General features: G+C 35.5%; 2 protein-coding genes across 6 annotated transcripts in view; one reads left to right on the top strand and one right to left on the bottom strand.

Annotated features, from left to right (window-relative positions):
- ABHD13 (abhydrolase domain containing 13) overlaps positions 1–6,915 on the bottom strand; it is a 52,199-nt gene extending 45,284 nt beyond the window's left edge. For 3 of the 5 annotated variants that reach the window (XR_004232848.1, XR_004232849.1, XM_031958699.1), the window contains exon 1: positions 3,375–4,030. Coding sequence is in view for 2 of the 5 variants with exons in the window: in XM_031958699.1 (XP_031814559.1) it covers positions 3,375–3,423 (49 nt within the window). In the remaining 3 variants the exon portion in view is untranslated. Of the gene's footprint in view, positions 1–3,374; positions 4,031–6,734 lie in introns of those variants that run through there. The other 2 variants (XM_031958701.1, XM_031958700.1) reach the window with 2 other exon arrangements.
- Positions 6,916–9,328: 2,413 nt separating this feature from the next.
- On the top strand, positions 9,329–21,098 carry LIG4 (DNA ligase 4). The gene is made up of 3 exons (XM_003765741.4): positions 9,329–9,439; positions 10,927–11,030; positions 16,465–21,098. The coding sequence occupies exon 3, from the start codon at positions 16,493–16,495 to the stop codon at positions 19,226–19,228; it is 2,736 nt and encodes a 911-aa protein (XP_003765789.1). The 5' UTR covers positions 9,329–9,439; positions 10,927–11,030; positions 16,465–16,492; the 3' UTR covers positions 19,229–21,098.
- The last annotated feature ends 862 nt before the right edge of the window (positions 21,099–21,960 follow it).

The following is a 21,960-nucleotide window of genomic DNA, read 5'->3' as shown; positions in this document are numbered from 1 at the left end:
CTAGAGAAGGAAATGGTAAATCACTTCACTATCTTTGCCAAGAAAGCCTCATGAAGAATATTGATCCTTAAGTTCATGAAGAGTTGGACCAGACAAGAAAGCTCCTTAACAGGTTGGTTCATTTACAATTTGGTCTTAGAGAGATTCCTAGAGAGGTTAAGTGACATGTCTAGAGTCACACAAGCCAGTGTATGTCAGAAGAAAGGCTTGAACTTCGTTTTGAAGCTTTAAGGTTCACCCTCTCTATATATGCATTACAGTAGACGAGTCAAACATTAATGATAACAAAGTGCTGTGTATGTAGACCACAAATAAATAACAAATACAATAAAACATAGATAATACCACATTTTAAAACTAACATATGACCCACAGGGATCCTATGTACAGATTACTGGCCATGATTTCTATTTGATTTTGACATTACTGCATAAGAGTACCATGTTGCCTCTCTTGAGAAAAAGTAGTTACAGGATAGAAAGGTTAGGAATTGAGAGTCTGAAGAGAATTTCTGGATATCGAAGGGGTTTAGAGAGAAAAAATATACCTGAGGAAACTAGGCAAGACTGGGGATAAAATTAGGGTAACTGAAATCAAAATCTCCTCAGCACTGAATTCAACTGTGTATTGCTTTAAAGGGGCATATGGAAAAGGGCATCAGGTTAGAGCAAAGAAAAGATCTTTCAGAACTCATATTTAGTTCAAAATACACTTCTCTTTCAAGATTCTTTTACTGTTGATGATTCTCATTTCCAATAATACAAGTACATAAAACTCAAAATCATTCTTGCCCCCTCAACATCCCTTGGCTTATATATCCAATCCATATGTCCCTTCCTGCCCTCCTCAGGGCTCCCAAAATTACTAGAATGGATTAATGAAACACACTAACTATTCTTCATATCTCAAATGCCTTACCCCATCAATCCAACCTTTACATAATATCAAAGGGATATAGTAAAGGTTGGATCACATCATATTCTCAACTCAGTCACTCTGTGGAAGCAAATAAACCACCTTTGCACTGAAATTCCTTAACAACCTGGCTTCAACTTACCTTTTCAACCCCTTTACATAACTCTCCTTCAAAAATTAAGGTCAGTCAGTAAGGCCTTATAATTCACCACAATACATGACACTCCATTTCCCATTCCTTTTTCCTGAATTGATCATCCCCCATTTCTAGAATATGCAATGCCCCTCAACTACTCCTCTTAGAATCCTAAGTTTATTTTGAGATTTAACTCAACCATTACCTTCTGGATCACAGAAGTGGATCTAAGGCTAGAAGAGACTTTTCATCTAATATAACCTCTTTACTTTACAAAGAAGAATATGAAAACTAAGGAAGGTTAAGAGACTTGCCAAAAATTTAACAGGGTTAGGAATGAAGCTTAGGATCTATCTTTAAAGCACCATCTCCATGTTCAATGCTCTTTCCTCTTTACCAACTTGCATCCTAAAATATCTCACAAAACTTTTCTCATCAACAAATTTACTTTGTATATATCAAAAAATGCACATGTTGTCTTCACATCCTTTAACTCCCCCACAGAATATTAAGTTCTTTCAGGACAACATGGCACAACTGAAGTCAGTAGTATGTGGGATCCAATTTTGCCTCCGATAACTACTAGCTGTGTGACCCTGAACAAATTACCTTTGAGGACCTCAGTTTTCTCATATATAAAATCAGAGTTGCTTCTAAGGTCCTCTCTCTCTTCTTTTTCACTTTGTGTTTCCAACACATGGTACATATGTAACTATTATATATACAAACACATATTCAACATACATATACTTTCCTCATCATGATAAAATCTTTGTGTCAAAAATCAAGCAAATAGAGGAAGCTGATGATACTGGGTCTGAAATATGGAAAACCTGAGTTTCCAGTCTCAGATATTTAAATGTGTGTGATTCTGGGCAAGTCACTTAACTCCTGTTTGTTTTACTTTCAACTATAAAATGGGGATATCACTACCTGCCCCTCAAAGGATTGTTGTGAGGATCAAATGAGATAATATTTGTAAAGTGTTTAGTATAGTGCCCATGATATACCGAGTACTATATAAGTGTTAGCTATTATTACTATTAATATTGGTATGGATGAATCTAACACAATGCCTGGCATACAGTTGTATGAATATATGCACACATACAATAGTTACATGTGCACGAATATAAGTATATGTAACAATCACATAACTATTATTTATTATATAGTTATAGCATAATCGAATTCAGAAGCTCTTAGAAATGATTGGCCTAAAAATAAGGTACATCCTCTTATACAAATTAAAGGTCTAGTTTAACCTAACAATAACCTAATAACACATGAATAATACATTAATTATCTACACAAGGATTACACTAGTAACTTTATTTAATGTCATTTTAATAATCTTAGCAGTATACTTAAATAAATCTAGCCCTAAATCCAAAGATAATGTCATAGAAGAAAACAACTGTAATCTGTCTGAAAAATCCTAATTAGATCAGATCATTTCAGTTAAAATGTCAGCTCCTAGAGGGCAAAGGGTGTACAATTTTTCTTTTAACCCCCTTCAAAGCCTAGCATACTTTACTGTCTTCATGAAGGTCATGATCTAACATTCATTAGTTACTATGTTACGAAATGAGACATCATAATTGCACAAAGAAGATATGTGAGTGCTGAGATTCAAGGGAGAATATTTTACTATTAAACAAAAAGGGGAGGGAGGGACAAGGAAATATTCATGGAGGAAGTGGCACATAACCTAGAACTTAGTAGTTCTTTCTTGTCTCTAGGAAAAAAAAACAAAACAAAAAACCAAATTCTTCAGCTTCACATTTTTTAAACCCCTTCATAAACTAGATTCCCTGACATGCCCTCATTTATTTTACAATGATTCTATGATCTAGCTGAATGAACTTAACTCCACCTTCTACCGGTTTGGTCCCTTCAGAAAGATTGAATCTCCTCATATCTGCATTGTATATACACATACACACAAAGAAAATGGATGCTTTTCAAGGGCAAGAACTTTTTTTTAACATTTTTGTCTCTGTACCCCTGGTACTTGGCATAGAGCCTAGGTAGTAACAGACAATTTTAAAATATTTGCTGGATTTTATAATATTATTTCAAACATGGTTTAACACTGTACACAATTGAAATTCACTCTTTTTTAAAATGCTTTGCATTCTGACTTCCATCATCATAAATGAAACTGCTATATGCAATTATCAATGATATAAATTTTATGTACATTTCTTAGATGCCGCCTCCTCAATCTCTGCAATCTCTGATACTGTCAATCATCCTCTTCTCTTTGATATTTTGTTCTTTAGGTTTTCACTATATTGCTCTTTTCTGATTCTCCCCTTACCTGTATGATGGCTCCATAGCTTTCTCCCTTGCTGGACATTCATCCACATCACACCCACTAAGAGTGGGGGTCCCCAAAGCTCTGTCTGGAGCCAATTTCTCTTCTTCCTTTACAATTTTTCACTTAGTGATCTCATAAGCTCCCTTGGTTTCAATTATTATCTCAGATCTACTTGTCCAGCCCTAACTTCTCTCCTGACCTTCAGTTCTGCATGTTCAGCTCCCTTTTAGATATTTTAAATTTAACTTTCCTCCCTAAGCTCTCCTTTCTCACTACCTTCCTTACTACTGTCAAGAATACCACCATTGTTACAGTCATAAAGACTTATATCTTAGGTGTCATCCTCAACCTCTCACTCTCATAAAGTCCCCATTTCCAATGAATTGTTAATTCCTATCATTTCTACCCTCCTAACATCTCTCTGATATGATGGCTATTATAGTGCAGGTCCTTATCACATCAGACCTGAACTGTCTCAATAACTTTGCTGGTTGATCTCCCTGAAAAAAGTCTCTCCCATTACAATGCATCTTCCATAGGGCTATCAATTAATCTTCCTAAAACATCAATCTGACCATATTAGTTCCCTACTCAAATAATTTCCAGGGGTTATCACCTCTAGGATCAAATATAAAATCTCATTGGGCATTCAAAGTCCTTCATAACCTGTCCCCTCCCTTTCTACCCTTCCAATCTTCTTACACCGTCCCCTCTTCCATATAGTGTCCAATCCAATGAGGTTTATCTCCTTGCAATTCCTTGCACACAACACTTCATCTCCCAACTTTAACATTTTCAGTGGCTGTCTTCCATGCCCAGAATTCCTTGTATCTCTGACTCTTAGTTTCTCTTGGGGTCTCTCAAGTTTCAGGTAAAATCCCAATTTCTGCATTAAGTCTTTTCAATCTATCATGCACATATCTTGTTTGTGTATAGTTATTTCCACATTGTCACTCCACTCCTATTAGAATGAGAGCAAGGGCTATTTTTTGCCTTTCTTTATTTCTCCAGTGCTTGGCATATTGCCTGAAACAGTAAGAGCTTACTGGTACTATGATAGGTATTATGTTAAATGCTAGGTCTCTGACTAAGAAGTTTCACCAACAGAGTAATAGTAAGGAAATCAAAAAAAGAAGAAAAGGAAGACAGTTTATGATTATTTAAATCTCAGATCTTGGTAGGCCATCTACTTGGAATCCAACCTCAGACACTGAGCTGTGTAACCCTAAACAAGTCACAACCTCTGCCAGTTTCAGTTTCTTTACCTTTAAAAAGAGGACAATAATAAATAAAAAGAGCATAACAATAGCACCTACCTTCTAGGGTTGTTGTCAGGATCAAAGAAGATAATATGCATAAAGAATTTTTGCAAAACTTCAAGTGCTAGATAAATGCTAGTTACTAAATATCTACTCAGCAGTTGTAAATTCAGGTTTGATATTTGGGTAAGAGGTCAGGGATGGAGGTTTTGGAGTCATTTGTGTAAAGGTAAGTTGAATCCATCTAAGTGAATGAATTTCTTAAAAAGTATAAAGATAGGAAAAAAGGGGGGAGGAATTGCTCAGGACAGATCTTTAGGAAATATAAACATTTAAAAAAAAACGAGAAGAAACTATTAGACAAATAAGAGGAGATATTGGAGGAAACAAAGACATAAAACAAAAATAATCCACAGAACAAAATAGGATATACAAACTGCTTGTATTAGATGTGTATTAGGCAGAGAATTTACTTTATTTAAATATAATTGATTTCTTTCACAATTCTATATACCTTATTTTACGCATTTAAATATATTATTTGGAAAAGAAGTCCAAAGATTTCATCAGACTACATGCAGTGGGGTCCATAGCACTCAAAAGAAGGTTAAGAATTCCTAATTCGTGGAAGCTTAAAATCATCAGCACAAAAAAAAGGATGTGAGGAGCCATTCCTCCAACCCTCTCATTTTTAGAGTTCCAAAAAGTGAATTTGAAAGAAAGAAGTGACAGGAAGAGTATAGGTATTTTACCTGAAGTTATCAAAGTATTAAGTCAGGGATTGAACTTGGAGCCAGGTCGCTAAATTTGAGAATCAATGCTCTTTCCCGCTGGGGCTACTTTTAGCACAAAACTCTTCTTGAGAAATATATCAAACTATTTTTCTTGGTTTGCTTTCCCTCAGACTCAGCTTAAATTTTACCTTCTTTAAAGAGATCTACTCTCACAGTAAATTCTTTGTTTTGAGATTACCTCCATTTAATCCTTAAATGCCTAAAATATGTATGTTTGCACATTGAATATGAGTTCTAGAATGTAAGCTTTTGGAGGGCAGTCAGATTATTAATTTTTTTTAAACTTTAGTTTTACTTCTGTCTGTATCAGCAACTTCCAGCACAACATGAAACAATGACGGAATGGGGGAAAAAAAAAAAAAAAAAGGATCTTAATGGTTTTTTCATCGAGTTATATGCTACGCTCTAGGGTGGTTTGTTCCGAAAAGTTAAACTTACCTTCAGGACTTTCTCGAAATAATTTTTACTTATGAACATTTTCATTTTTTGCTTTTAAAATGTTTGGTACATTTTATTTTTACATCACCAAAAATTGCTCTTTATTTGGCCTACTTAGGTTTTTTAGGAAACATCACTCATATCACTGCAAACAGCTATATAACTTATCTTTCTCTTGCCTGTTTTTAGGGAGGTGGGAAAGGGGACTTCCAGGGTACCGACTTGTCAATCTAATTAGAATAATTCAATTCTAAGAGCATTTAAGTTTTTGGCACTGGAGTGCGCAGGCAATTCCGCAAACCGTATATAATTTTTAGGATTGCTTAGTTACAAGTTTCAAGAAATGAAGACGACTACTATCAAACGCAAGCTTTGATAACAAGCTGCTTTATTTTCCCCCAAAAAATGGCTTTTCGGCGACTAGGCTACAGAATGAATAGCTCCCGCAGTGACAGACAGACGCTTATGCCCCATAGGACATACATCACCAGTAACCAAGGTTCTCGTTACAGCCACCCACGACTTCTAACCAAATGAGCCCTAGAAATTGAACCCTTTTTCTCCTGCTCGTGAAGGGGGGCGCTTATTTCACTTTTAGGTCTTCTCTCGGCCGGTTCTGATCCAGGGGGGGGGGAAAAAAAAAAAAAAAAAAAAAAAAAAAAGAAGCCGGGGGTGATGCTTCAGTTCAGCTGGCCTGGGGACACAGGCAACACTTCTTTCGGGGCTTCAGTTCCGGCCCCCGACACTCCCGCTCCCGGCACCTGTTGCAGGTCATCTCCCTCCCGGGGCCGTGGCCGCCCGAGGTCCTACTGTAGGAGAACGGGGCCGGCCCTGGCCCCCTGCCCGCCTTTGTAGTAAACCTCACTTACTCAGATACGCTCCTCGGCCGCGGAGGTAGCCAGAAACATTAAACCTGGAAGCGCGCAACAGCCTCGACCGCCGCTTCTTCCGTCGCTCTTCATCCTCCTCCTCCGCGTCCGCCTCCTCGACCCGGTCCGCCGCCGCCACCGCCGCCGCCACCTCCTCCGGAGCTCCTACAGCGTCGCTCCAGCCACTTCCACTTCCGGCCCACGCTGCGTGTGTCACCTCCAAATGTCGTCCCGCGGTCTCACGCTCCCGACGCCTCGGCCTTCTCCCCTCCCCCCCGCCGCGTCAGGAACCGCAGAGGCAGCGGCCAGTGGCGCGGCTTCCCCAAATCTAATACCTGCCTGCGCCCCTGGGCATGCGCAGTGGTGTCAGCGTCTGGGGAGGTGGAGTTAGGATGGGGTAAGGGCGGGCCTCCGTCCTCGGTTCCGGGATTTGAACGGTGGCCGCGGAGGAAAGAAAGCTTGTAGCTATCTAAACCGTGGAAGTAAATGCGGAGAGAAGAAAGAGGAGAGAAGCCTGAGAGTTAAAAATCCCAACATTCCGACTGCGCAGGTGTTCTTCAGTGACGTCATACACGCACACGTGACCGCGCACGCAAGGAATATCCTGGAAGGGTTCCAGGCTGGGTTTCGATTTCTGTTGGGTTTCAGCCCTCTCAGGATCCTCCGGAAGTTTTCCTCTCCCGAATTGTGCATGTCCTAACATGAGACCACAGTCCAGCGGGTTTCTCTTGGCATCATCATCCGCAAGCATCATCATCAAGTTGCACTTTTGTCTCCGCCCACTATTGCGTCTACCCAATAAAAGTTCTTTTTTATTTTGCTTTTAATTGATGGTGAGCGGAGAGTGAGAACTACCCACAGAATATGTCAAAACAGGGTTTCATTAATTCGGAGAATCGAGAGGGTGAGGCAGAGGTTTTTAAATGGATTCATTTAGTTTGGTTGAGAAAAAAAAAAAAATTCAGATAGCTCCAAGAGAATTTAGCTTGGCAGAGGAAAATTAATTGAACAGCCTTAGTTTAGGAGCCAGGAGATGACTCATGTTTATATAATCCTTCATGGTTTCTAAAGCATTTTTCTTAAAAGAAACGTAGGTAGCTGGAGATTGTGACCAACCGCTGTTAATTTCCAAAGAAGAGATTCGATTCTGGACCTAGTGTTGCTCTCTTTAGAACCCTTAGCCTCTCGTATCTTTGCTCTTGTCCCAGTTCTGTCACTCAAGACTTGGCTTCGTTTTACTCATCAGTAACGATAAGGTGGCTGTATAGTGAGTCCTTTTCAAACTAATTAAGGAGGAAAACTCATTTCCTCCCGTAAAATGAAATAAAATTCTAGTCTGAAGCATGCTTAATTAAAAATCTGAAATAATATAGAGAATTTTAGATGTGGAAGGAATCTTAAAGACATTCTAATCCCCTGGTTTTACAAAAGCTGAGGAAGCTGAGCCTCGAAAAAGGGGAATGCCTTGCACAGTGGATGCAACCGATAAAATTTAGACTACAGTATAAATTTCAACTTCTTTTCAGACCTTTTTCCTCTTATTGCCCTTGACCAGCGTCACTTATCCATTTTAATGACAGAAATCTTTCTCTGATCTCTTCATTTAAGGGTCCTACCTCTCTCATTTTATTTTTTGTCAGCAGTGGCACTCTTATTGTTTTTATTTACTTTTCCATCTAAATATATATGTATATGTACATTCACATATATTTGTTAATATACTCAGCATATAAACCCTTTAAGGGAAGTGACTAATTTTCATTTTGTATTCAAGTTCCCAGTACTTTATCCTTAGAAGAAACTTAATAAATAATGATTGAATTGAATTCTCTTATTTTTCTTGTTTTACTGTTCCTGATGTATTTTTTAAAGCCACCATGATTTTTATTCTTGGACCAACACTGTAGGAAAATTGCCTCAAATGGATGTTTTTTACTATTAACTTTATTTAATAGATCCAAACTCAGACTAATATAGATTTATTTTCCCCCTCACATATACAAATAAAACCGTGTGGGGCAAAACTGAGAGAAGCAATACAGGACAGTATTGTACCAGAGTATACTGATAATCTCTTTCATTTAACTAAAAGCTGTTACTTGATAGGATGTGAAGATAGGAACTGAAGTTTCTAAATTGAAACAATAAATGGCTTTTTATTGATATCATGCAAAGACAAAGTTCTTTTAATTGACCTATTTTACTTGAACTTCAAAATAACCTTGTGAGATTAGTGCTGTAGTTATGAATGCCTGGAACATATTTAGTGCCTAATAAATGCTTATTGATTCTGATTTACAGATCTTATAAACTTGATCTGGAAGAGGATGTCAGAACTTTAGTTAAGTACCATAAAGGAGATTCAAATCCACTTCTTTCTTTCTTTCCTAGCCTCTGATTAGAGTAGGTTGGGACATTTGTGATAAGTCTTGTGTTATGAAGAAGTCAGTTTGCTCTCCTGATCCAATGAAAGGCTCCGAGCAGAACGGCTAGACGTTTGGGTCTACAATTTTAAATCCCACAAAGCAAGCAGGTTCTCTGTGCTAGATTCCTTGAGCATGCGCAGTAACTGCCGAGGGTTTCCAGCCGAGGCTGCTTCCAGACTGCGCCTGTGCAGGGTTCTTGTTTCTGCCGAGCCGGCTACCCGGAGCAGAGTTCTCCTGAGCTGAGCGGGGACCCTGCCGATTGAGGAGCTTGGGAGTAAAGTGAGGCGGGGCCGGGGAGCAGGGTGGTGACTTTGGGCTCCTTTCTCTTCTGCCTCTCTCCATCTCGACCCTTGCATCCCATAGTTGTCCCTTTTCTCTGTATTCCTTTTTTGGGCAACAACCTCCTTAATGGCCCTCCAGCATCCCCCCTAACGCAGTTACCGAATCCCAAGCTGCTGACGCCATCTCTGGGGATTGGGGATGCGTGGGAGAAGGGACCTGGACCTGATTCTGAACTGTGCACTTAAAGTTAGAGGACCTGGAAGCTTCTCCTTGCCCTGACGCTCAGTAGGGTGTGCTCCCAAGTTAGGCATAGGTCATCCACTGTAATGGAGTCATGGGATCCTAGATCTGGAGCTGATGATGCAAGAGCCTCTTCCTTTAATTACTGATAGGGAAACTGAGGCCATTATTAGTATTATTATTATTATTAATTAGTAACATTATTAGTTACTGATAGGGAAACACAACTTGACTTAAGTTAGATAGTAAATATTAAAGGCAGGATTTTCTCCCTCTACTAAACTGCTATAGGTTTTTGTTTTGTTTTGTTTGTTTTGTGAAAATAACACTTATTGTACCATCTGCCTCATTGATAAGTTGTGAGAAAAAAAAAATTTATAAACATTAAAGCACAATGAAATAAGATTTTTATTTTAGGAAGGATCTTGTGAAGATTGAGAGACCTGAATTCAAATCCACTCCTATTGTGTACTATTTGTACTAATTTGTGTAAATCTGACTCAACCTTTGGGACTTCATTGTCCTCATTTTTAAAATCAGGTTATTGGACTCCATGCCCTCTCAAGTCCTTCCATCTTTAGGTCTTTAATTCTATAAACTAAAAACTGTAAGGTAGTAACTCCCCCCCCCCCATCTCCATTGCTTTTATTTCTATAATTAGATGACAGCTAAATGATTGCTCCATTAAGTAGTATAGATCATTGCTTTCTCTTCCAGTATGATCCTTGTCTATATCCCTATCTTAAATCCTTCAGAAAGGGTTCACCCCCATTTAGCTGGTGATTTTCCCCCATGTCTTGTAACATGAGGGTACCAGTGAAACAAGAAATTTCTACATTATGTAGATTGATTCTTGATACTTGACTAGCCCACCTCTTTTTAAAATTCTCATGGGGTGTGCAGGGTTTTTTTTTTTTATTTTTATTTTAATTTTTATTTATTTACTTACTTTTTTTTTGCTGAGGCAATTGGGATTAAGTGACTTGCCCAGGGTCACACAGTTAGGAAGTGTTAAGTCTCTGAGATCAGATTTTAACTCAAGTTCTCCTGACTTCAAGGCTGGTGCTCTATCCACTGTGTCATCTAGCCGCCCCTCTTTTTCTTTTTTCTTTCTTTCTTTCTTTTTTTTTTTTTTTTAACATGGCTTATATTCATTCAAATAAGTATCAAATTCACTTGATTTTAACTCAGTTTATAGTTGGACCAATAAGGTATTATAAGAATGATTTTGGATCTGATTTTAGGGAGTTCCATTGTGTTTCTGGATTTGCATTTAAGGACAACACCTTCCATAAAGAATTCTTCTGTTTGGACTTTGCATCTTCAATGAAGGTGGCTAACACCTTTGGTGAGCATTTTTGATTCTTTTATGCTTCTCTTGATAATTATGGCAACAGTAAAGATATATCTATTGTATCTTTCAAAAATTTTATGTGACTTTAACATAAGTGAATGAATGCTTGATTGAATGAATGAAAAAACATAGTGATCACTGTATGTCTGTGCTAAGTACAGGAGACATAAATGAAAAAAAGTAGAGACAGTCTTTGCTCTCAGCTAGCTCAAAATATAACGAAGATGATAATTTTAAAAAATTTTTTGAACTGATCAGAAACAAATTAAAGATATTAGTAGTTGCTGTATTTTCAGTGGCCATTTTTGGCTGATGGTAATATCTTAGTTTTGCCAAGTATTTAGCATTGTTCCCTCTTTTTGATATATTGATGATTAATTCCTCCATGCCATCAAAATTCAGTTGACATTATCATGAACCACTTCTGTGTCTTCTTGCTTTAAGCTAAGGGTTCTCCTCTTTAGTGCTATTTTTTACAGCAAATTGAGGGTTGTGATGTTAGAGGCTGAGTATAGTAGCTTATTTGGCATTGCTTGAGAGAGCAGTTTTTATAGTAATCTGGATACATCTTGTCACTTTTATATATATGATTTAGCCTTCAAGTTTCATATTTAAATGCTCTTGGCATGATGGCTTAATTGAATTCCTCATCAGGCTTTTTATAAACATATTTTTCCCCCTTCATGGCTCCTTGATGTTTTATGGAACAATACTTTACCCTCCCTAAGATCATACAAATTTATATTCTAAAACTATTCTAAATACCTGTTTTCCTTAGTTGTCATCTTAGTCATCTTAGCACAAATATCAAGTGTTTAAAGGCAAAAATTTCTGCATTTGTTTAGTTTTCTTTTGCAAGAGTTTATTTACATTGGGTAAAATTCCTTAAGAAATGATAATAACCTATTTTAATGTTTGTTCTTTGTTTTTTTTTCCCATAGCAGAAGGGGTCAATTTTTTGATCCCCTGAATAGGTTGGTTGAAGCTATTTTATTTATATATCATGCCTTCTCATTTTTATTCTATTTGATGTTAATTTTCATCTTACTCTTAACAGGTTAACAGTCTGATTTTATAAAGACAAGCTGATTCAGAAATGGCTCTAGAACTGTTAAACAGGTGTTTCCTGTCTGTTAAGAGATAATTCATTCTCTCTCTCCTCCTTTTTTTTTTTTTTTTTTTTTTTGGTGGTGTTATTTGGTATTCAACATGTCCCTTGCTTCCTAGCTCTCTGATGAATAAAATATTCTTGATGTATAGATATAAACTATATTTGATCACTTTTATCTTTTTCTCTTGACATTTTCCAACATCTTTTCTACTACCCCTTCTTTACCAATTTTTTTTTTTTTGGAGTCACTGGGTATTGAGACAAAGATTAATTTTATTTTAAGGGTATTATCTAGTTTTTCATGGAATTTTTCTTCCTTCTCTGAACAGATTTTGGCCTATAAGCTTCAACTGTTTTCTTGTTTATCTTTTTGCAAATACTTGTCATGAGCACTGGAATGTGAAATTTCAAAGTAACATATATGTTTCTTGTTATGTCATGTTTTATTGTTGTTGTCTTTCATACATGTCTATTTTGAAGTCTTCAGAAATTTCCTCTATTAGTAACTTACAATTTTTCCAAAATATTCTTACTATATTTTCCAAATAAGTTGTGCATAGGAAAAAGCTCTACATTTGAGTCATTAGATCTGGGTTCACATCTGCTCCCTACTTATGACTGTATGACTTTGGTCAAATCACAATGCTTTAGTTTTCTGAGACTAGATGGTCTTTGAACTACCTTTTAAGTCTATGATCTTCTGCCAGTCCCTGAACTAGACAGTGATGATAATGGTATATATTTTACAGGAAGAATAATATATACATAATTAAGTAATTACAAAAGACATTCAAAATAATTTCTGATGGAGAACAGTCTAGAAATTGTAACTGTTACTGGGATTAGGCTGTTTCCTGTAGGAGATGGAATTTGAACTAATTCTACAGAGTAGTAATGAGGTGAGAATATATTTTAGGCATGGAGAATTGCCTAGATAAAGACACAGAGATGGAATATCATGTACAGAGAATAGCATGTAGGCTGATTTCATAGAACAGAGTTATGGAAAGTAATATAGAGTAAACCTTAAAAGGTAGGTTAAAGCCAAATAGTGTTGGATTTTGGGGTCTTTATTTTTAATTGACTAATGATCTTTAGCAGAAAAATGACATAGTTATACTTGTGATCTAGGAATGTTACTTTCCTAGCTGTGTGGAGGTTGGATTGGAGGGTAAAAAGACTTGGTTAGAAAGACAAATTAGGTCTCAAAAGAATCCAGGCAAGATAATTTAAATATTTGAATTCTGGTAGTAGTTGTGTGAATTAGAGAGAATGGTATCAGTGTTTTAGGGGTTGAATTAATAAGGCATGGCACTTGACTGGATGTGCAGAGCAAGGGAGAGGGAAAGGTCAAAGGCAACTTCAAGATTGTAAACTCAGAGGATTGTAAGGATGATGATATCTCAACCCAAATAAAGAAGTTGTAACAGAGGGGATGAAAATATGATGAGTTCTGTTTTAGACATATTGTGTTAAGATAAATGGATAGATGAGTGAAAATGTATTTGGTAAGTACTCACATATACTCAGCACTGAACTAAGAATTAAGGGGAAAAAATATATATGTGTGTGTATGTACACACACATGCACACACACACACACACACACACACAAGACAATCCCTGTCAGTAAAGAGCTAACATTCTAATAGAACAAAACAACATTTTTAGGGAACTGTTAACCTGGTAGGAGGAGGTATTTTGGTTTGGAAAGTTGCAGGGATATAACTGGAACCATAGATTCAAGAGCAAATGGCAGTGCTGATTTATTTGATTGTGGCTCTGAAATTATTAAGGAGGAAAGAGTAATGCTAATGGCAGCTATTGAGAAGATAGCTAGGAAATGACATGCACCATCAGAAATGCCCATGGGACATTTAGCAGCAACTGGGACTGTCAATATTGATATGATTGAGTGTCTAGTAGTGTGCCAGTTCTAGACATTTGAAAATAATCTGACATTCAGATTACCAGTGGTAAATATTTTAGTTTAAAAATTGTAGTAAAATGTGTGTTTGATTTGATTATGGAATGACAGTGTTCAGATCTTGCCCTTGATCTGTGACTATTTTGTGACTACTGACAAATCACTTGGCTTCTCTGAAATATAGAATCTCAGTTTTCTCATATATAAAATGAGTCTAATAACACCTATAGTGTCTTTCCTCACAAGATTTTAAAGTCTCAAATAAAATAATCAATGTAAATGTTTTTCAAACTTTGAAACATATAATTGTCATTTTTAATGATAACTTTTGCAGTTCTTAGGATTCTTTGTCACCTTTATACCAGTCTACCATTATTTTTATAGTAGCAGAAGAGGTGGCTACATAGAACTGAGGGCCATTCTGCTTTTTTTGTTGTTGTTTTATTGGGTTGTCATGGCCAAAGAATTAATCACCAAATGATCTGCCCATTGATGAGGGTCTTGGAGAAAGTAGACAATGTCTCTTATCGGGATCATATTGGAAACTCTTTTAACAGTTTGATAGTTCCTGCCATAACTAGTACTCTGTTGGCATAGCATTTGAGAATTCAGTGTCACTTACAGGCCATGCTGAGGCACTAGCATAGAACTCTAAAAAATAATTGCTTTAGATGATGGAAAAGTTGGTATTCCAAGTGTTAATTAGAAAAAATATTTAGTATTTTAGAATTTCAGAACTATAGGGAGAATAAATGCCCCCTCTCTTCATCACTATATCTTACACTGGACTCTCACAGTTTTGTAATTTCATTAGATTTTTGTCAAGAAAAGAGAAATGAGACTAAGTGACAAGTCAGGACAGAGGGATGGAAGGAGTATATCACGTAGTTAGCCATCAAGGAATAGCATCCTTAATGTTAGATTCTTTGTGGTGTCCTCCAGTTGTTCTAACGTGCATATAAAGCATGTTGGTTCTAGAGCAGGAGGATATAATGCTTATTCAGGTAGGAAATTGACTTCCTATCATTAGATTCCATGGTTTCAATTATTAACTCTATGCAGATAACTCCCAAATCCATATTTTCATCCCTGACTTCTCTTTTAAGTTCCATGTCAGCAGCAGCCTACTAGACATTTCATATTGAATGGGCTATAAACATTCTCAACAAAACCTATTCCTCTTCCTAATTTCCTTCCAGTTACCCAAATTCACAACTTTATTGTTATCTTTGATTCTTTACTCTCCCTCACTCTACATATCTATTCTTATCTCTGATTAAATCTTATTTATTTTGCCCTAATTAGTTAGATGCATCTATCTTTTTTCTCTACTAAATAAAAAACCCCTTTATAATATCTTTCTTGTATTGCTGCATTGACCTTCTATATTTGATCTTCTTGCTTTGACTCTTTCTCCAATATTATCTATTCTCCATAAAGCATCTAAATTATTCCCAGAATGCAGATCTGAATGTGTTATTCTCATACTCAAACTCTAGTGGCTCTCTATAATCTCTAAAATCAAATATAGACTCCTCTGTTTGACTTTTAAAATTCTTCCCAACCTAACTTCAAGTTCTATTTCCAATCCTGTTACATGTTACTCCTCTTTATATATACTCTCCAAGCCAGCCACACTGCCCTTCTTGTAGTCTTTCACACAACATTCCATTCTTCCCTCATTTTTCCTTCATGCCTGGTCTGCTTTCCACTGTCATCTCTAATTGCCTTCAAAGCTCAGCCCAAATGTTGAGTCCTCTGAAGCCTTTCCAGATCTCCCAGCTGCTAGTTTTTCTCACCTTCCCACAAATTTAGTTTGTATTTCTTTTGTATATATCTTATATATACTAGCATGTGTACATATTATCTCTCCCCACAGATGTAAACTTCTTGAGAAAAAAATTTAATTTTTGTCTTTGTACCCAAATGTCTAATACACAGTAGTCACTTAATGCTTGTTGAATGAGAGATTTGAAAACAGTTAAAATCTTGAAAAATATCTTGGACATAAAGTTGTGGATTTCTTATGGAAATAGAAAGATCACATTCCTGACATTGAAAAGACAAATTAATTTGAAAGAATGCTATCAACGTATCTTAAAAGAAAAGTAACTTAATAAAACATATATAAAATCAGCTATAGTTTAAAAGACTAGTGACATTGTGACTATAACTCTATCAAAATATATGAAATCACTTACCAGTCCTGCTGGCAAGGCTTATAGATGGCTCTCTACATATGCATTTGTTTATGATGTTTAAAATTGAAGCAAAACAATTGATGACCTAGGCTTGACTGTTATGAACAATAAGAAAGCTTATAGTGTTGAACCTGTAATGAGCAGATAGCCTGATTTTATCTTCTTAAAACTATGTTTTTGTCCCCATAGGTAAATCAAGGGATTTGTTAACTTTGTAATGGCCACTTCACAAGCTTCGCGAACAGTAGCATCACAGGTACCCTTTGCAGATTTATGTTCAACTTTAGAACGAATACAAAAAAGTAAATCCCGTCCAGACAAAATCAAATACTTTAAGGAATTTTTAGATTCGTGGCGGAAATTTCATGATGCTATTCATAAAAATGAAAAAGAAGTCACGGACTCTTTTTATCCAGCCATGAGACTTATTCTTCCACAACTGGAACGAGAAAGGATGGCCTATGGAATTAAAGAAACCATGTTTGCTAAACTTTATATTGAGCTGCTTAATTTACCAAAAGAAGGAAAAGATGCTCAGAAACTTTTAAATTACAGAACACCAACTGGAACTCGTGGAGATGCTGGAGACTTTGCAATGATTGCATACTTTGTGTTGAAGCCCCGGTGTCCACAGCAAGGAAGCTTAACCATACAGCAAGTCAATGATGTTTTAGACTTAATTGCTAGCAGCAAGTCAGCCAATAGAAAGGATCTGGTAAAGAAGAACCTTCTTCAGCTCATAACTCAGAGTTCAGCTCTTGAACAAAAGTGGCTTATCCGAATGATTATAAAGGACTTAAAACTGGGTGTTAGCCAACATACTATATTTTCTCTTTTTCATAGAGATGCTGCTGAGTTGCATAATGTTACAACTGATCTAGAAAAAGTGTGCAGGGAACTTCATGATCCTTCAGTTGGACTCAGTGATATTTCAATTACATTATTTTCTGCTTTTAAACCAATGCTAGCTGCTGTGGCAGATATTCAGCGAATTGAAAAGGACATGAAACATCAAAGTTTCTACATAGAGACAAAACTAGATGGTGAGCGTATGCAAATGCACAAAGATGGAGATGTGTATAAATTCTTTTCTCGAAATGGATATGATTACACCGAACAATTTGGTGACTCTTCCCTTCAAGGTTCTTTAACACCATTTATTCATAATGCATTCAAAATGAACATACAGAACTGTATTCTTGATGGTGAGATGATGGCCTATAATCCCAACACACAAATATTTATGCAGAAGGGAAATAAGTTTGATATTAAAAAAATGGTAGAAGATTCTGAACTACAGACATGTTATTGTGTTTTTGATGTGTTAATGGTCAATAATAAAAAATTGGGACATGAGACCTTGAGAAAAAGGTATGAAATTATTGATAGTGTTTTTACACCAATAAAAGGTAGACTAGAAGTGGTACAAAAAACAGAGGCTAACACTAAAAAAGAAGTCATTGATGCTTTAAATGAAGCAATAGATAAATGTGAGGAGGGAATTGTGATTAAAAATCCACTTTCCATTTACAAACCAGATAAACGTGGTGAAGGATGGTTAAAAATTAAGCCAGAGTATATAAATAAGTTAATGGATGAATTGGATATTTTAATTGTTGGTGGTTATTGGGGTAAAGGTTCTCGGGGAGGAATGATGTCTCATTTTTTGTGTGCAGTAGCAGAAACACCCCCTCCTGGTGAAAAACCTTCTGTATTTCATACTCTTTGTCGTGTTGGTTCTGGATACACTATGAAAGAACTATATGACCTTGGTTTGAAATTATCCAAACACTGGAAACCTTTTCATAAAAGAACTCCACCAAATAGCATCTTGTGTGGTAAAGAGAAACCAGAAGTTTATATCGAGCCTTGTAATTCTGTCATTGTTCAAATTAAAGCAGCAGAAATTGTCAGCAGTGATATGTATAAAACTGATTGTACACTACGCTTCCCTCGCATTGAAAAGATAAGAGAAGATAAAGAGTGGTATGAGTGTATGACTCTGAGTGAATTAGAAAACCTTAGAGGAAAAGCATCTGGAAAGCTTGCTACTAAACACCTTTTTATAGCTGGTGATGATGAAGAACCACAGGAAAAAAAACGGAAAGCTGTTAAGGTTAAGAAAGCTATTACTATTATTGAGCACTTAAAAGCTCCTGATCTTTCTAACATAAACAAAATTTCGAATGTATTTGAAGATGTGGAATTTTGTGTTATGAGTGGAACAGACAGCCATTCAAAATCCAGTCTGGAAAATTGCATAGCGGAATTGGGTGGTTATATTGTACAGAACCCTGGCCCAGACACATATTGTATAATTGCAGGTACTGAGAATGTGAGAGTAAAAAATATCATCTCTTCAAACAAGCATGATGTGGTAAAGGCAGAATGGCTCTTAGAGTGTTTTAAGGCCAAAGAGCACGTTCCATGGCAGCCTTGCTTTATGATTCACATGTGTCCATCCACAAAAGAACATTTTGCCCGTGAATATGACTGCTATGGGGACAGTTATTTTGCTGATACAGATCTGCTACAACTGAAGGAAGTATTCTCAAGAATTAAAAATGTTAAGGAGAATAGTCCTAAAGAAATGTCTCCAGTAATTACAGATTTAGAATATCGGTATTCTTGGGATAACAGCCCTCTCAGTATGTTCCGACAGTGTGTCATATATGTGGATATGTATGCTATTATTAATGACCTCACAACACAAATCCAGGGAACCAGGCTGTCCATTAAAGCTTTGGAGCTGCGATTTTATGGAGCACAGGTTATTTCATGTTTAGAAGAAGGAGTGTCCCATGTAATTGTTGGGGAGGATCACAGTCGTGTTGAGGAATTTAAAGCTTTTCGTAGAACTCTTAAGAAAAAGTATAAAATCTTACAAGATCTTTGGGTCACTGATTCTTTGAAAGAGGGTAATTTGCAGGAAGAAAATTGTTACTTGATCTGAAATTAATTTTCCTGATAAGCAAAGCCCTTCATTTTGCCCAAGAGGTTTCACTGAGGTAGGTGTAGCTAGCTTATTCAATATATCTTTAATGTTTACAAGTTCAAAACCTGTGCTTACAGAGCATTAATAGATGTAGCAAAACAATTTTAATTTTTCAGAAATTGAAAGGTAACGATACAGGAATAAATATCTTCAGCAAATTAACATTTAGTGATTTTTATGACCAAAACAAAATAATTACTGTTTGTTAAACAAAGATGATTACAGACCATAACTCAAGAGAACTAGAAGTTTTAATTAAGTAGCAATAAAATGCTTTCAAATATCTGAAATAATTAAAATGACCTATTTTTAATAATAGCTGCTAAATAAATGACAGAAGTATCTTTTTTTAAATTTATGCTTTTAAATACACTTTTGGAACTAGCATATATCTCAACATGAAGGAATATAATACTACAGATTTTCTTAATTCTTAGTTGATGGTCAGAAGTAATATCCAACTACAGGCATTAATTTTAAGTTGACAGTAAGATACATTAATAAGTTGACAAGCTTTAGGTAAAGTAGAAAGAGCTGTTAGACTTAATATTTTGGATAATTTGGGATCTAGATATAATAAAATTAAACATCTCTAATTTTAAACAAAAGTTGTGTTTCTTATGTTTTTAAGAAGATACTTTTGTCTGCATTAAATCAAAATTAATCAGATAAAAACTCTTGTATTATATTTTAAGGAGAAATAAGCTATTTTTTCATTTTTAAAAACATTCATATTTGAATTACATAAGGAGATTATTGTATTATTTATTATATTTTTAAATTATATAACCAATTTTGGGATACTGAATACTGTTTTAAATATCTTTGAATGTTTTGCAAAGTCTGCTTTTTCATCACAACATGGAAATGCAATTTAAAAGTCAGTACAAATGGTAATGATAGACGTCTCATAAGTATTTTAGAAATGATGTTATAGCTTTTGTTGTATTTATTTAAATAAAGTATATGGTCTTTTTCAGAAAAACCTTGTTGACATTTTGATTTAAAATGATGTGTTAGTTCAGAGTAATCACTAAACTTTAGACAACCACATGTACTATTGTCTTAAGCAACATATTAGCTAAAGTAAGTCTAATTCCATTTTTTATATCCCTAGTGTTCAAATTAATTAAATTCAACAAACATCACACACCTACTGTGGGTCAGAGCGTATATACTAGATTCTGATGAAAATGGAAGGATAAATAAAACATTAACATTGTCATCATGGAACTTAAAATCTAATAGGAAAGATAAGGCACATAAAAACAAATAAAAATTAAAATACAAGTGCATAAGAAATTCTCAGTAAAGAGATTGCTTTAGAGTAGGGAAATAGTGAGAATTCACCTGCATTCTACCCCAAAGGATGGGTAAGATTTCAACAGATGAAGGTACAAGGAACATATTTCAGGCAGAAGGTAACTGGTCAAAGGCTTCTCACAGAAGTAGTTAAGGGAGCAAGGAACTGAATTCCTGTCATGTGGAGTATGAGTAGACTGAAACATATGATAGGGGAATAGTTCAAGAGAAGTATATAGAATAGTAGTTGGAACTAAATTGTGAAGCACCTTGAAATCCATAATAAATAATTTAAATTTTATTCAAGAAGTTTTATTGAGCATTAAGCAATTTTTAGAGAGGAAGTGCTATATAAATTGTCTTTCACTGAGTGGCTTAAAATTACATAAATGTGTGGGAAGAATTGGAGAAGAGAGAAGATATTGGAAGAAGCCAGACCAACTAGGATTCTTACAATTTGTCATACAATGAAGAGTTAAAGGATCTGAACTAGGGTGATGGTAATGAAAATGCAAATAGAGAAATATGGGTGCTTCTGTAGAGATGTTACAGAAGAAATAAGTAACTACTGCCAAAATATATTTACAACAGAAATTAAAGAGGTAAAAATATTAGGTTTTATTATTATGCTCAAATATTGGTTTACCTCAGAGAAAACTTGAGCTCCCATTTTGAGTCTAAAAAAAAGTTCTCTTAGAGGTAAAATTATGTCACAGTGACAAAAATAATTCTTTTATATAATGAAATCTTACATTCCTCCTAGGCCATAATAGAAAAAGAAGATAGATCCATAATCATAAAAGTTGAACAAATTTAGTTAAAGTCATAATTTCATGCATTAACCAAATAAAACATATTTCTTATCTAAGACATTTTTAGACTTTAAGTAAACTTTGACATCCCATGGAGCATATTTTCATCAGGTGAAGTTAATGTGGACAAAAAGGCAGATTTTTACTTAAACAAAATTTGCAGGAGGGATGGCCTTATGTTCTGTATTATATATATATTTTTTTTCTCTACGAGATGTTTATTTAAGCAGAGCAAAAAATCCAATATCTGTATTAATGATTACATTAAAATAATATTGAAAGCATGACCCTAACTAGTATCTTGACTTAATACTGATAAGTCTGACCCAGTTGAGTCAAATAACAGCCAGAATTTTTTCCCATTTGTCTCATGTTTTTCAAGATGACCTACATAATCATCTGAGATTAAGCTAAGAAAAAGAAATGAGTCAAATATTAGTCTGTTCCTTTCAGGAACTCTTCATTTTCCTTTTTTCTTATGTTAAAATATATGTTAAATTTAATATATGTATACATATTTATACAGTTATCTTGCTGCACAAGAAAAATCAGATGAAGAAGGAAGGAAAAAAACTG

Source organism: Sarcophilus harrisii, chromosome 3, assembly GCF_902635505.1.
Source record: "Sarcophilus harrisii chromosome 3, mSarHar1.11, whole genome shotgun sequence".
Lineage (NCBI taxonomy): Eukaryota > Metazoa > Chordata > Mammalia > Dasyuromorphia > Dasyuridae > Sarcophilus > Sarcophilus harrisii.
Note: the sequence above shows the minus strand (reverse complement) of the source record. Positions and strands in the feature narration are given on the sequence as shown.